Below are 16,240 nucleotides of genomic sequence, written 5' to 3'. Positions count from 1 at the left end.
TATATATATATATATATATATATATATATATATATATATATATATATATATATATATATAAAAAGTCATAATTATTACCTCCCCCCAATTTATTTTTTCCCTAAATTTATGTTTAACAGAGAAAAGATTTTTTAAACACATTTCTAAACACAATTGTTAACTCATTTCTAATAACTGATTTATTTGATCTTTGCCACGATGACAAGAAATAATATTTTACAAGATATTTTTCTAGACACTAGCATTCAGTTTGAAGTGACACTTAAAGGGTTAACTAGGCAGAATAAGGGTAATTAGAAAAGTTATTGTATAACCATGGTTTGTTCTGTAGACTATGGAAAAATATATAGCTTAAAGGGACTAATAATTTTGACTTTAAAATGGTTTTTAAAAAATTAAATACGGCTTTTATTCTAGCTGAAATAAGACAAATAATAACAAAGAAGACTTTCTCCAGAAGAAAAAAATATTTTCAGACATACTGTGAAAGTTTCCTTGCTCTGTTAAACATCATTTGGGATATATATATATATATATATATATATATATATATATATATATATATATATATATATATATATATATATATATATATATATATATATATATATATATATATATATATATATATACATAACCCTTTGAGAACCATCAGAATACAAAATTACACAATAAATAAAACAAGAATGTAACAATTTGGATAAAATGTTTTAATTATCAAAAATAATGGACAATGAAGTGGATACAAATTGCCACCTTATTATAATAAGCAAGATGAAAACAATAAAGATGTGTATTCTAACAGAAGCAGAACTGATTTAATACAGATTAATTCACTTGCAAAGCTAAAACAACCTACTTTTTAAAGTTATAACATATATAGTATAACTTGAAAAGCAGAAATCAAGCAACATATATATATAAAATCTAAATGTAATATGCTGAAGTTATATTAGAAAGATTACAATTATGACATCATTTCAAGTAACATATTTTTTTGTGGATCTCAAAAATAAAACTGGTGATATTTTAATGAAATCTAAATATATAATCAAAAGTTTTTTACCAACATTACTGAAAAAGTTGTTAATGGAAGTTTTAATATGTTATGCAGTTATCCTTATCCCTCAAATAAAATTGTTAAGTGCTTCCTGAGCATCAGTCAGGCGTCCCAGGCAAGCTCGTAGTTCTGTGCGCCTTCTGCTGACCTCCGTGTCCTCAAACAGGAGCTTAATCACATTTGCCCCATCCACTAAACTCAGCATTTCAATAGACAGCATCTCAGCAGTCTGCTTCAGCATGAAATTAGTGATCATCAAAGGTAGCTGGTCAGTCAACCGTTGTGCTACAATCTGAAAAAAAGATCACAGAGGTAGATTCTTCCAAACACCACAAGCACTGCAATTTGTTGCTGAACACCAGGATCTACCTCGTAATATGTCTCAAGCATTTGACTGTATTTGCAATTCTTGTCAATTAAGGGTAACTCCTCTTCTGAATATCTCTCATTGGTAATCTCATTCAAGGTCTTCAAGAAAAGTGGGTCTTGAGTGAAGATTACGTTTTCCATGTCAAACTGCTCTGAGATCCTCTCCTCAGTCTTGTACTGTTGACTTGACTGAATGTTTTCAGCTTTGTCCTACAATGAAGTGAGGAAATAGAGCTTGATTAAAGTTGATTAAAAATCTTTGCTACTAATCAGGAGAAATATTTACCTTGGCAATGTTTTGAAGGACAGGGTAGTTCCTGAAACAACGACTGACCATGTCAGTTAGATGTTTATTGATGATGCCTTTAGGAGAAATACAGAAATCAAGAAGACACATTTGCTAAAACTATAATTAGTCATTTAGATAGCGATCTTTATCTATGTATAAAAATGTATATTGTAGAAAGTTGCAAGAAAGCCTTTGAACACAAAAATGTATGATGGTACCGTTTGTTTTATGAAGTAAGTCGATTGCTGGCTCCTTAAGTTGGGCCACATGATCCTGCAGAATTGTTTCAAACAGTTTGTAGTTTAAGAAGCCATGCAGTTCTCTTCCTCTGTTTTTCTTCATCAGCTCTTTCACATTGTTAACTTTTTTTTTTTAGAAAACAAGATAGATTCTTTATTAAATTTATTGACTGAGAACAGGTACAAAAGCATTTTGAAGTGACAATTGGTCAGTGGCCCTTGGTGATTCGTATATTGCTAGTCAACAGCTACCAGCACTGCCAGAGTAAAATATTTACAGACTGAACCAAATGAATACCTGAAACACCTGGGGCCTCATGTACGAAGACTTGCGTTGAATTCATACTAAAACATTGCGTACGGACAAAGGTAAAAAATTTAGATGTATGAAACCCACATCTGAATCCCAAGCACATTCTCTTTGTACATCCGAATTAACGTGAAACTGAGCGCATGTGCACGAGCGCAAAACCCCTCCCTGCCTCCTCCTTCTAATAAATATGGTAATGACTCTACTTTGGCAAAACCAAATGAAAAAGCAATGGCAAAAGCAAGCAAAAAGAGAAACTTTGAACAGAATGTGAATTGGAGGTGCTCCTATCAGAGGTAGACCAGAGAAAAACTGTGTTATTTGCAAGTTCGTCCTCCAGAATTTATAACAAAAGAAAAAAAAATAGAGTGGGAGAGTTTAGCTGACGCGGTTAACGCAGTGGGGACTGAACATCGCACTGTGAGTGAATTAAAAAAGAAATGGTCTGATGTAAAGGTGTAAAATTTTGTAGTGCCTATTTAGGCTAAGTGCAAACAGTACACCTCGCTGGAATGAACTAGTTGAGTGATTCCTGCCCATCACCGTTTGATTGACAGAGACAACATAACCAAAGAGAGCGCTAACAGCAGCGTGAGTGGCGTAACTCGTAAAGCACATGGAAGCATGTTTTGACACGATCGATCATGAAACCGGTTTGAATCCAGCATTTGAAGAACTCATTCTTCTTTTTTCCCCATTACATATCAAATTTTGCCTGCTCTTCATCACAAGGAAGACAAGTAGGAATCATTAATAAGTGTGTACTATGTTAAGCGCATTTGAGCATCACATATATATTTGCACATTTATTGAATGGAAATATTTCTGATTCACGTATGCAAATTCGTCTTCAGATAGCGCTTTTATAGCAATGTGTGTGCAGTAGATCGCTCCTATTACATTGGGAAAATCGGCGATCGCAGCAAATTGCACTTTAATGTTTGGCTGGTCAACTGCATTGTATAGAAACCTTATATACCTTCTAGACATGCGGATGATTCCATCCCATACAGCTGCCATTGCACAGCTCAAAGATACTTTGTAGTGTGCAACTTAACACAGTTGCCTCTAGGAGTTGCCAATGGAAATAAAACAAACACACACAATAATGCACGTACGCCAGGCATTAAGTTGGCGTGGACCATCGCACTTTCTCACGTTAATTTCATCGTTAGTAAATCCAAACATGAGCGTGAAAGTTTTTGTGCGTATGCAGCGTTGATACATAAGGCCCCTGATGTCTTAAGAAGCAAAATGATTGTTCTCTACATGAACTATCGCTAATTATTGCCACTGAAAAAGTGTCCATTCATGACAAAAGAGGGAAAAAAGGACTTCAAACAGATTTTGAGTATTTGTTACAATGGTAGCCAAAATTAACACCTGACAGATCTGAAAATACTGACTGTTTGCCTACAAAATGTCATGTTATGATTATGTTGCTATAACTTTTTAATTCAAGTTTATTTGTATTGTAACTTTCACAATAATCATTCATCCAATGCAGTTTTACTAAATATTGGAGTATTACATCACAATCAAAATCCTAAAATTTAAGGTACGAGGGTGGACAGTATAGCTGTCAAGCATACACATAGTTAATCTGCAGTTATAACATTTAAAATGGTTGCTCTGAGCACAACATTTATCAGTCGTACTACTTTTATCTTTAATATTTAGTATATTCACCTTTTGCAGCTACCAAAACAGCATTTCTTTTGAATAATATTTTTCTTGCATTGTACAATTTGTAAATACATTTTGATGACATGCTGGGGATACAAAAATGTTCCCTGTTTGAGAAAATGTTCCCAGCAAAAGTCAATCAAGATTGTCAAACAAATCAACCCCAAATCAGAAAAAGTTTCAAAAATTTACTATTTAATTGCAGAAAAAATAACAAAGATTGTTTTATGTGTTCCTCATGATTTTTTTTTTAAACACATATTCCAATTTTGATTCTTGCAACACATTAAAAAAAAAAAACGGAACAGGAGCAATGTAGGGTTTAGGGCTAGTAATCGGGGTAAATTGGTTAAATGATGTGATTTTAAACATGTAATTATAACAGGTGATTGTAATTATAATTTGGTACAAAGCAACATTCAAGAAAGGTCTAGTCCTTTAGGAGCAAAGATAAGCCGAGGATCACCAGTTTGCCAACAAATACATAAGAAAAATATTGAAATGTTTAAGAATCATCGTTCATGAGAGATATCACCACATGGGCTCAGGACTTTGGCAAAGTACCACAATACATTTACATCCACAAATGCCAGTTAAAACTGTACTGTGCCAAAACGAAGCCCTATGTTAACAGTGTCCAGAAGCGCCATCAACTACTCTGGGCTTGGAGGCATCTGGGATGGACCATCACACAGTGGAAACATGCACTGTGGTCAGATGAATCAGGATTTCAGGTATTTTGTTATTTTTCTGGACCACAGATGAAAAAGATCATCCAGACTGTTATCAGCAACAAGTCCAAAAGCCAGGGTCTGTCATGGTATGGTGTCAGTGTCTTTGGCAAAGGTAACTTGCACTTCTGTGATGACACTATTAATGCTTAAAAGTACATAAAGATTTTGTTGCACAATAAAGCACAAAACATGACAACGGAGACCCTGATACTATTGCCCACCTTAAGACTTGTTTGCAGTAAGAATGGAACAAAATTACACCTGAAACACTTCATCGCTTGGTGTCTTCAGTCCCTAAACTTTTTTAAGTGTTCTGAAAAGGAATACAACACTAAAGTAGTGAATGCTTTACTGTTCCTACTTATTTTGAAATGTGTTTCAGTAACCAAAATTGGAATATGTGTTTATTTAAAAATCATTAGGAACACATTGAATAATGTTTGTTGTATTGTCTGCAAGATATACATATTGTGAAATTATTAATTTAACAGTCAATGGTTGGGTTCTCAGTCCAGAAGGATCATCCAGATTTCATGAACAATAAAAAAGCAAAAGCAAATGTTCGTCGTGAGTTGGGGAGCAACAGAACAAATTGCATATGTGATTGCAAATGTGTGCAAATGTACCATGACATGGAGGCAAGATGCCTTCATGATGTCTTTCATAGGAAGTCTATGGATATTACATTTTTTGAAGTTAGGGTTGTACCAGATGTGCTAAACCTGTTTGCCACTATGTCATTATACGACAGTACACTCATTGTCATGATAAACAAAAGTTAAGTTTCATGCTCAGAATTATAATTTTGCTTCATAAAACTTCAATATATCACCAAGAAAAAAGATATTAATTTTGTAAAGTGCAATTCATGACACACTATGCATTACATTTTTAGCTAAAAATCTTCTTTTCCCAGTGTTCTACAGAAAAAAATGGCCTGGGATGTTTGTTATTGAGTAAATTAACAGCAGTTTTAATTTTGATTGAACTATCCTTTTGTATGTATAGTACTTTTTGCCAAATTTTAAATATACTGACAGCGTGATTTTTTCTGGTTAAGAGTATAGTTCCACTTCCTGAATTCTCCCCGAAGCTCGGCCAACAAATTTTCCTCAAGCATCAGTTCTCCAGATGATATGGATGTGACATTACTATTGAACTTTTTTATGGTCTGTGAAAAAAAAAACAGGAAACAAGTAAAATATATGTAATAAAACAATCAAGAAAATTGTATATATGTATGTATATAAAATATACATACATATATAAACATATATATATATATATATGTCATGGGTAGGGCCAGACGGAATCTGCGGACATTTTTTGTTAATTCTGCGCAGAATTTTGGTACAAATCTGCGGATTTATGCGGAATGATTTTTGAGAGTATCATAACTAAAACCTTCATTTATGAACTAAAAAGTAATATGTTCTTAACTTGTATTTAATGTCCACAATGCAAATCCAATTAGATCCACTTTATTTGGTAAATAAAGCATGTCTCTCATATAATATCTCTACTTAAAGAAAGAAAATATTACATTACAAACGATATTGTGAATAAATCTTATGAACATTTTTATATTAATCAATAATATTGCTGAAGTTAATTTAAAAACTGAATAAATATGAATTTACACAATGATGGGCTAAAAATCAGCAGAATTCTGCGCGTGCAGATTCCGTATGGGCCTAGTCATGGGTTTGTTGTTCTGTTGTTTTTACATGAGTTGACAGTACAGAAGAAAAATAAGACTGTTGCAAGGTGTGAGTTTCAGTTGCTACCCTTAAATGTAGTTTGTTTGAGGGCATGTTGTTTTTTTGTTTGTTTGATTTACATTACATAAACAATTACATTCTGTCAAAAAAGCCATGTATTTCATAATCAAAATTACACATAACATTAAAATCTATATCAACATGTGTATGTCAATAAAAGTCTATAAACATATAAATATAAAACTATATAAATATTTATTTAAGTGTATAAATAAAATGAATAATCATATGTGCTTGTTAAAAGTCATTACTTGCATTGATTAAGTGTCATGCATTTTCAAACTTCCATATTTACATATTTTAGTTTTGTCCAGCATTTGCAATAAAAGATAATTGTCTTTGTTATATGTGTGTCTTAAACTATACTTTATGTATAAATTACTCCCTGTTCCAAAGTTGTTGTTATGACCTTTTCGAATGATCAGTGGATGTTTTTTTTAAAGGGCACATAGTTTACTTCTTTTTTATGATTTAATATTAATATTATGGTTCTTCTGAGTGTGCCAGTTTAGGTTCAGTTCAAAACACAATTCAGATTTTTTTAATATAATGTGTTAAAAAGTGTCATGTTGGGGGCGTGTCCACAGTTCGCTGATTTATGGGTGTGTTGCTTTACATGTAAATTAGTTTCGGCTTCCCGCCAACGTAACAAGGGGGCGGGGCCATGAGCTCACCCGCTCCGCGTTTGCAATAGTCTGACAGGCAGACGGAGAAGGAGAGAGAGGATCTTACATGTACGACTCTGACACAGACCAAGCAGAGAGTACAAAATCATTTGTGTTTCAAGTGCCGAGCTTGTACACAGAAACTAATAACCACGCACACTGAATTAACTTTGACTGAGGCACCGGATGCGCCGCTCGAAGCCGCGACACGGCACACCAGACACTCTCTGTAGCGTGGCAGAATCATGTGTCCCGAATTGTCACGCCACGCATCTGCAGCGGTCCGCGGCGCCCAGCCGTCGACTTGAGTGCACCCTGATAGAAACCTATGTTTAGAATTCTAAAACGCATGCTAGTTAAGATCACAGGGAGCTTCTGGGATCGCGAGAAATGCAAATGGCTGAAGTATAAGGTAGACTCAATGAGAAGTACACATGTTTGCAAACCTACCTAAAGATACAACCAATAATTCCGATTAGAGTGATAATGTGGAGAATATTGCTCTTGTGTTGAGCCCAATGAGTCTTGCATCTAAAAATAGAGCTAGGGTGTTCCTTTAGTGATATCGCTTCGACTCATGCTGAAAATGGCGGACGTGAATTAACAAACTGAGGATATGATGACGCGCCTGTCAATCAATATTGGTGGGCGGGGGGACCGCTCTCCTACGTCAGGTAGCAGTTGATTTGAAAACAGCTCCAATTGGTCCACCGTTTTTTATGTTGTTAAATTGAAAAAAAAAAGCACTGGGTGTGCTTATATCACCCCAATATGACAGTCTATACACCATACATGCACATATGTCTGTCCAAACATCTTGAAAAGTAGATTTTTTACCATAGGTGCCCTTTAAGTTTAACTGACCTGTTTACCTTACATATCAGAGAGACACTAACATTTCTTTTTAGAGTTCTCATCTACCCCATTGGACACCAGCCATACGTGGAATAATAAGCTATGAAAAATCTGTGAAAATGAAGTGATGATTTGTGTTCCTACTTTAATGAGGAATTCTTTGGCCCCCTTGGGGTCTTGTGGTGATCCACCTTCACATTCCTTGAGCTCATTTCTCACATTCCACAACAGTTTTTTGACCTGCTCATCAAGCCGTGGCAGTGAATTCTGATTTAAAAAAGAAAAATAGTCAAGCTCAATTCAGTGAAAGTATCTCAATCTATCCTGCCACAAAGTTTATTGTACCATTTAATTCATTCACAATATCAATAGACTTTTAGGTTGAGAAGTTTAGAAACTTACTTTGATGTGATCAACAAGATCTATGGTCAATTTCACGGCAAGACATTTAATAGTTGCTTTATTCTCTGACAACAGACATCTGTCAAAACAAAAATCATAATGATAATAATCTTCAGGGTCCTGTCAGTAATGTAATTTGTTACATATTGGTACTGTAGCACAACTACAATTTTACTTTGACGAAAGTTTGAAATATTTTTCCTGAATATTATTAAGAAATTTAGCATAGATACATTTCTGTATTTACATCATAACAAAACACTATCTTAAAATACCAAAGAGAGGTGCACGTGGTATATTCAACATGAAATGCAAGATATGACCATAGAACACAATGTAACAAAGCAAACTAAGGATTTTAAAACCTAAAGATGTCATGGTTTTGGAAGAACTCTTTCTCCTCTTCTAGCGCTTCCTCCAATGGAATTCTGTCATCGATCTGCTGTTGTCCTCTGCACTTCACCATGGTGTAACCTTTGCGGAGATGAATCACTTTGTTGTGGACAACTTTTAGAATGCCTTTCTCTGTTCCCTTATCTATGAGGTCTGGCTTTGTCAAAATTGCTGTGAGAATGAAAAATGTATTTTGTAAAATAATTATAAAATAACTACTTATTTGTTGATATAGTAGCTGCTGTGTGGATCATTATTTGTATTACCAACAGTTCTGATACCCTCAGGGTCTACGTTTTGTGCCATTTTTAGTGCTTCTGTTGTTGCGATGTCGATATTACAGGGGACAACTACCAGGTTTATAGTCTCATGTTTCTGAATGTATTTCATGATCAGACATTTGATCTACAACAAATAAAGCATAGTTGAAATCCTGGACTAATACAGTACAAATTTGACACTAAATGTTCCATGCATGCAAAAAGACTTTGCATTGCTCACCTGATCTCCAATATCCTCTGGTTGTCCTGCTACTGGGACTCGAACAATTCCTGGTAGATCAATCAGTGTGAGGTCACACACATCTTTTGACATGACCTCTAAAGTGATGAGCTCATCACAGATCCCAACCCCTTTTCCTGCAAGCTCATTCTGGGCTGTAACACACGTTACATAATAAACTGCTCATAAAGAAAAATCTTTCTTTAAAATGTGAACTATAACACAATTGTCAAACCACACTGTTAGCTTAGCATCATGCAGTTTTACTGACCGTCTGTTATGTGTTTTTCAACAATGGAAGAATCTTCAAATTCAAATTTCTTCACATTGTTACCATGTTTATCTGGCCTTGATTTCACAGAACCTAAAAAAAATTTGGGTTAAACAGATATAATATCAATAATGTTGTAGATGGGCAGCCTAATGGCTAGAGCAGGGGTCAATAATCTTGGTCCTGGTGGGCTGGTGTCTCTGCAGAGTTTAGCTCCAACTTGCCTCAACACACCTGCCTGGAGGTTTCAAGTATAATCAGCAAGACATTGATTAGCTTGTTTAGGTGTGTTTGATTAGGGTTAGAGCTAAACTCTGCAGGTCACTGGCCCTCCAGGAACAAGTTTGGTGACCCCTGGTTTTGAGAGTTGGACTTGTGATCCAAAGGTCACAGGTTCGATTCCTGTCACTGTCAGGTATTGTAAGTCATTCGAATGAATAACCAGCGCTGCCTTCCACTTTTAATACCACAGCCTTCGGTGAGTGTCTTGAGCAATGCCCAACTGCTCCCCTGCTTAATGTTGTGAGCTAAGGATGAATCCACAAAATATATTTTTTCTTACGGTAAGTTAAAACAGCCTTCCACTTTACTCCTGTAACCTTCCTCAGCCTCAGCTCTAGAGGACATCTGGTGACAATTCCTACAGCAAACAAAGTTGAGTTAGTTAAAAGGAAAACCAATGGTGGAAAATGTCGGTACAAGTGTATCATATTTAAAAAAGTACAGGGGATGGCTGAAGAAATCAATCTCTTGACTTTAACACATAATTACATGCACTTTATCTATTCTTTATCTAATAGAAAGTTTGCTGAAATTAAGTTGTTTGAAATCCTATTCCTGACAAGCAAGAAGGTATGATAGGTGGTCAAAGCCCGGAAAGGGCAACTTATACTTCTGCTTTGAATTATTGGTCAGCTTGACACAGGTGACAAGTGTGGGCAGGGCCGAGAGCCATAGGGGCAGAACGAGGCCAGTGGCACAAGTGATGAGTCCTGTGGAAAAGCTCCAGTTGGATCCTCTTTCTTCCTTGAATGACTACTGTAGCATTATATGCATAAAAACACTGGAGAAGAAACTTGACACAGTGGACCATAGAAACCTACTAGTGTTTGGGGGTGTAGTCACACCTAACTAAAGTTGCATTGAACCGGGCCGAAGCACGCTTGTCCCCCCTCCCGTCTCCCCCGACGGCTCCCACTCACATTACATTCGGGGCTGGGCACGCTTACGGCATTGATGATGCACTGTTCAGTAGAGAAGCGCTCTCGCTCATTTCTTTAGTTATATCATTTAGTTTGGGATCCATGCAGTGACATATTTCACCGAACAGATTAGCCACTTTTGACGCTCATAAACAATCATATAGTCCTCGTGCTGCTGGAATTAGGAGGTTTGCTGACGGTGCAGCTTAGGGGTTTGCGTGTTTAATAAACGACGACAGTTTGTGTTCATTGAACAGTAAGAATGATTAATAAATCCATATCAAACAGTCCCTTAATAGTCATGTCTCGCTTTTAGGTTCGGGCTCAGGCGTGTTTTGCACTCACACTACAAGCGTATCGCACCAGAGCCCAGTGAACCGCGCTCTGGCACACCTCTGGCCAGGGCATGGTTCGGATAGCATAGTGTGAGTACGCCCTTAGAAGTGTTATTGTTAGAGCAGCGCTGGCAGAACACAAGTATTAATCCTCACAATGGCAGGGGCTATTTGCAAGGTATGCACCATGGGGCATGGCAATTACTTGACACAGAAGTATAAATCAGCCTCACTCCACTGACTGTGAGTGCGATTGCCTTTAAAGTATGGTACTAGCAACAGAGTGCATTCACACCGGATGAAGATGAAACATAAAGTGCAAGTGATTTACATATGAAGTCAATGCAAAGACGCAATTAGACATTCGGCGGTTCTATTCGCATGCATTAGGCGTTTTGGACGTTTGACAAGCTTAATATGTAAATCATGCGAATCGCTCGAGTTGGAAAATCTGAATTGGTGTCCCAAGTGGAAATCCTCCTGCCGACATGGGACAGCAGCTCATCAAACTGGTACCGGTCCAGTTGGAAGTACAGCTAAAAGTGGCTATCATTCTGGAGGAGTTTATGAACTCACAAAGCTGGTAGCACCTCGGAAGGACCCAGACATGGCACTGAATGAATATATGCCATTTATCAGTCTTCATAAAGCACATAAAGAACTGCTAGTCTCAATAAAATCCATGTTAGCCATTTAGCAATGAAGCTGGAGTAATCAGGCAGACAAGCAAGCAACCCGGACCCGGGGGAGAGGGATGAACGTCTGCTTCAATTTACTTTAGAAATATCTTTACTGTGCTATTCAATTAATCTAACAAATTTAATGCTTAATACATTGCGACATGTGTCTCTTAATTGCTCTTTCTTTTTTCCACCATTTCTGAGATTTTGTATCTTGTCTGAGGCTGAGACGATTCTCGGGTTGGTTTGAACTAAACTATCTTGCTGTGTTTCAGTGTTATTACAAAAGAGAGGCAGTCCATAGCATTCCTCAGATGCAAATTCATGACTGACAGTGCAAACCATTTGTTTTTATTGCATTTTCATATTTTGTTTGTAAATGGGACTTCAGCAAATTCAAAGTAGACCTCATTGCTTTACAATGCAATACAATGGCCTCCAAAAACATGCTTAGTGGTTTAATGCTTAGACCCTAAGTTTATCTCAGATACGTCCCTATCAGCTGATATGCTGCCATTGGTAAAGTACAATGATCATGTGCTGCTTATGTACTGTTTGTAAAACCGGTATCAGTTAACAAATATTCTCTGCATAGGATGTAGCAGCTGCGGGTGTGAAGGAAATCTGTATGCGGTTGCAGTAGCAAATGAGATTTAAAATTTGTTCTCACCACTTCCTCTTGGCAGTGCAACTCCGGAAAGAGCTTCAAGCACAGAGCTTTTTCCAGAACTCTGGTCTCCGATCACTACAATAGTTGGTAATGACACATCATTCTGAACGCCAACTGATCTCAGAGTGTCGATCAAGTCAATGTATGGACGAATGTTCTCATCTAAATGATGGTGAAACTCTCCTTCCATCCCTTTACTGTGAAGATAAAAATTTAAATTTTTTTGTAAAAGTACACTTTACTTTTTGCATTCAATTTATATCCTTGCATGCACATTCTCTTATTTAATTTAATCCATTTTACATTTAGTCATTTAGCAGATGCTTTTTTCAAAAGCGACATACAGTTGGGGAGAATTTAACAAGAATAGGCAATACACTCAAGAAGTGCGAATCATGCAAAGTAACTTGTTTGTGCTCAGAGAATTAGAGAGAGGAAGAGAGAAAGTGCTTTCAGAAGATGGATGTTTAGTTGTCGTTTGAAGGACACCAGTTACGATGATTATTTAAAATTATAATGTCCTTTTTAATTGAAAAGCTTATTTTCTAGAGTATACTTTAATCATACATTATCCATACTATCTGCATGATGTCATTATTACCTTCGGAAGGTCCACAGGCAATTGTGCAAACTCCAAATATTCAAAATCTCAAGTTTGTAAGGCATTATTTTAGTAATAATGAAGATTTGAGTGTGTTATGACCCGTTATTATATTTTATCCATTTGTTGCTGTGTAAATGATAAAGCAGTTTCAGCCATTTTTGTCTCCAGATAAGTAGTTGGTGAGCGAGCTGAGACACATAACAGTACTGAAACAAATGTTGAAACTAGCAAAGGTTTTCGCGCAGACCAAAACCACCTCAAGTTGATCACTTCTGGTCCCGTCTGCACATTTAACACCAAACAGACAGCAGTAGATTGAAATGAATGTGCTTGTTCTGTACCTGTGTGGGAGGATGTGTCTTTATGCAGTTGTTTGTTTTGTCTTCACACAAAAAGAAAATGGAACGTTGAGGTGTACACATGCAAACCATAAACAAACCAGTATGTAGTATCAGTTTACAGTACTTGTGTCTTGGAAAGTTGTCATATTTATCTAAGTTGTTTTCAAAATAAAAAAAAGAAAGAGATTCTCAAAGTGCCAATATGTCCTTATGGCCAGCAAGACACAGTCAGTCAAGTGTCTTAAGCAGGTCACACACCAGAAGCGCCGCTTGGCAACACACATCGTCGCGCCACGCAGCGCCATGCATTTTAGAATTGTAAACAGGTTTTTATCAGGGTACACACACCGGCCCCGCAAGTCGGCGGCTGTCCCAAGTTGGCGGCGGGGTGCCGAAACCCATTATGACACCAGTACCTTTGTAACCGGTATGCACCTGACCAAATCAGCATATGAATTTCAGTGCCTAATTCCGGTGCCACTGGTGCTGTGACAAGTCAGGCGTTTGGTCTTGTTGCTTATAGAAGGCAAAGCGCGCAGTACGGCGCATGCGGTAGGCGACTCCCTTCATCAATATGCATGATCGCAGTTATCTAATTTGCTTAAACTAAGCATTCTAAAGTATGGCTATATTTTACGAGCAAGGATTCTGACACACCAGCATGCAGCAGATGCTTTACAAAAGTTGCGTGTAAGAGGGGGGAACACGTCAAGCTTATGAAATTTGAGGGCTCATGGAATCAACTTAAAGGTGAGGAATGGACTGTCTTTGACAGCTTGTGACATCATCTGGCACTTTCAGTGAGTACGTTTACATGGACACCAAAACTCTGATTTTAATATGATTAAAAATCAGACAATACTCTGATCGAGAGTCTACCATGTAAACAATGATTTTTGATTACCCAAAAGCAGTGGCGGATTTGTACACAGCACCTTATAACCTGTATATTTATAACAAATCTGTACATACAATTCAACTTCCAGATCTTTTTGACTAACTGCATCTCTGTTTAATGTTTATTGTCTTTTTCATATTTATGTCATGTCACGTTATGTACACTGGAAGCTTCTGTAGCCAAAACAAATTCCTTGTGTGTGTGAAGCAACACTTGGCAATTAAACTGATTCTGATTTAGGCATGGGAAATATTGGGGAGATGGTAAAACGTGCCTCGGTAAATGTGGCCCTGTAAGCTTTGAGGTATGTTTTACTTTTTGCAAGTGTATTAATCCCAAGAGTGGTAATGCCAGAATAAAGATGTTAGTGGCCATTCACATTTGGCATCTTTTGCACGCACAAGTTTGTTATTCTCTATGTGCAACTGAAATAAAGCTCATTAAGTAAAGCACATTCCTGCGCGCCTCCTGGTATGAATCCCGGTTGTTTACATGCACCATGATAAATATGCACCGTCCAAGCGCTCTGAAACCAGAGTAACAGCCTGTTATGTTACTTATGACATGAGGTGTCGGCTCGCAGCGAGTTTTGCTACTTGACAAAATTGAAGTTGATATAATATGATGATGATCTTATTTTGACTAAGTATGGCTATAGAAGCAGAAAGGATGGATAATGAGCAGAGTTGTAAGACTTCATAACATTAATTCTTGGCCTTGAGTCAAGTCAATGAACAGATAATTGTCAAAATTATTTGTTTTTCAGTTACATTTAGGATTGATTTCTGTTATTTATTAATAGTAATAATTGTATAATTATAATAATTATTATTATTAGATTTATTCATTTTGTTTTTGGCTTAGTCCCTTTATTAATCCAGGGTCGTCACAGCAGAATGAACCGCTAACTTATCCAGCACATGTTTTACGCAGCTGATGCCCTTCCAGCTGCCACCCATCTCTGGGAAACATCCATATACACTCAATCACACACATACACAGACAATTTTAGCCTACCCAATTCACCTGTACTGGACTGTGGGAGAAACCGGAGCACCCGGAGGAAACCCACGCGAAAACAGGGAGAACATGCAAACTCCACACAGAAACGCCAAATGACCCAGCAGTGGCTCGAACCAGTGATCTTCTTGCTGTGAGGCACTACCTACTGCGCCACGGCGTCGCCCTCTGTTATATTTATAATAGAAATATGTTTTATAATTCAAATTCTGGTTTGGTCCATATTTTACCCAAAGTTAGGGTAAAACAACAAACATTTTTTCAGAATGTACATGTTTAATAGTTGTAGCTGCACTGGCCTAAATAAAATGATAGCCACGCTTCATACTGATGTCTTTGCTGTTTATTTGTTTCTCTCTCTCTCTTTGCAGAAGACACCGTGAAAACTACAAGAAATTAAATATACAACATTCAAAATGTACATTTCTCAGAGTCCTTTTCACAGTCTCTCACTTAAATGTCTGCTGATCTGCATATGAACATGTGCGACAACTCTGAATCCAGTAACATCAGTCTTTAAACACAGCATCATTCATGAAAATATTACATATTACAACACTATACACAAAATGTAACAGAATTAAATATAAATTACCGTGTGCACCCTCTTAGACTATGCAGATTAATGAACTCTTTCTCAGGCTCTGTATTGTTGGCTTCTTTCTGCCACCGTGGCAGTTTCACCCATAATGCAGTGATCCACCACTTCAATCAACTTAAACATGTGATCTGTTGTGCTCCAATAGCAACTCTTTCTTTTTCAAACCCATAACTTCCTACAGTTTCTAGGATGAACATTCATGAAAATAAATGTTATATAATGCAATTTAAATTAATTAATATAATGCAAGAAGGAATCTGATAATGACAAAATTCTAATTTTACCAGTGAAACAAATGGTCTAATGTATGGATGTTTCCCAGAGATGGGTTGCA

The 16,240-nt window shown here is 36.8% G+C and overlaps 1 protein-coding gene across 1 annotated transcript; it reads right to left on the bottom strand.

Annotated features, from left to right (window-relative positions):
- Nucleotides 1–746: 746 nt before the first annotated feature.
- LOC130219397 (interferon-induced GTP-binding protein Mx3-like) lies at nucleotides 747–16,003 on the bottom strand. Its single transcript, XM_056451800.1, has 15 exons — nucleotides 15,901–16,003; nucleotides 15,312–15,473; nucleotides 12,443–12,639; nucleotides 10,118–10,195; nucleotides 9,556–9,648; nucleotides 9,285–9,439; nucleotides 9,050–9,188; nucleotides 8,756–8,954; nucleotides 8,391–8,469; nucleotides 8,133–8,255; nucleotides 5,726–5,858; nucleotides 1,937–2,080; nucleotides 1,716–1,792; nucleotides 1,430–1,639; nucleotides 747–1,352 (listed from the first exon to the last, which is right to left on the bottom strand). The coding sequence occupies exons 2-15, from the start codon at nucleotides 15,374–15,376 to the stop codon at nucleotides 1,128–1,130; spliced, it is 1,917 nt and encodes a 638-aa protein (XP_056307775.1). The 5' UTR covers nucleotides 15,377–15,473; nucleotides 15,901–16,003; the 3' UTR covers nucleotides 747–1,127.
- Between the last annotated feature and the right edge of the window lie 237 nt (nucleotides 16,004–16,240).

The sequence above is a fragment of the Danio aesculapii genome, chromosome 25 (genome assembly GCF_903798145.1).
Source record: "Danio aesculapii chromosome 25, fDanAes4.1, whole genome shotgun sequence".
NCBI classification, from domain to species: domain Eukaryota; kingdom Metazoa; phylum Chordata; class Actinopteri; order Cypriniformes; family Danionidae; genus Danio; species Danio aesculapii.
The sequence above is the reverse complement of the archived record's forward strand: the minus strand, read 5'-3'. Positions and strand labels throughout refer to the sequence as shown.

Coding starts and splice junctions, on each gene's coding strand:
- LOC130219397 (XM_056451800.1), bottom strand. CDS start 15,376: ATGTTCTCCCTGTTTTCGCGTGGGTTTCCTCCGGGTGCTCCGGTTTCT. Junction 10,196..12,442: donor TGCACTGCCAAGAGGAAGTG/GTGAGAACAAAT, acceptor TGTTTGCTGTAG/GAATTGTCACCAGATGTCCT. Junction 9,649..10,117: donor GAAGGCTGTTTTAACTTACC/GTAAGAAAAAAT, acceptor AATTTTTTTTAG/GTTCTGTGAAATCAAGGCCA.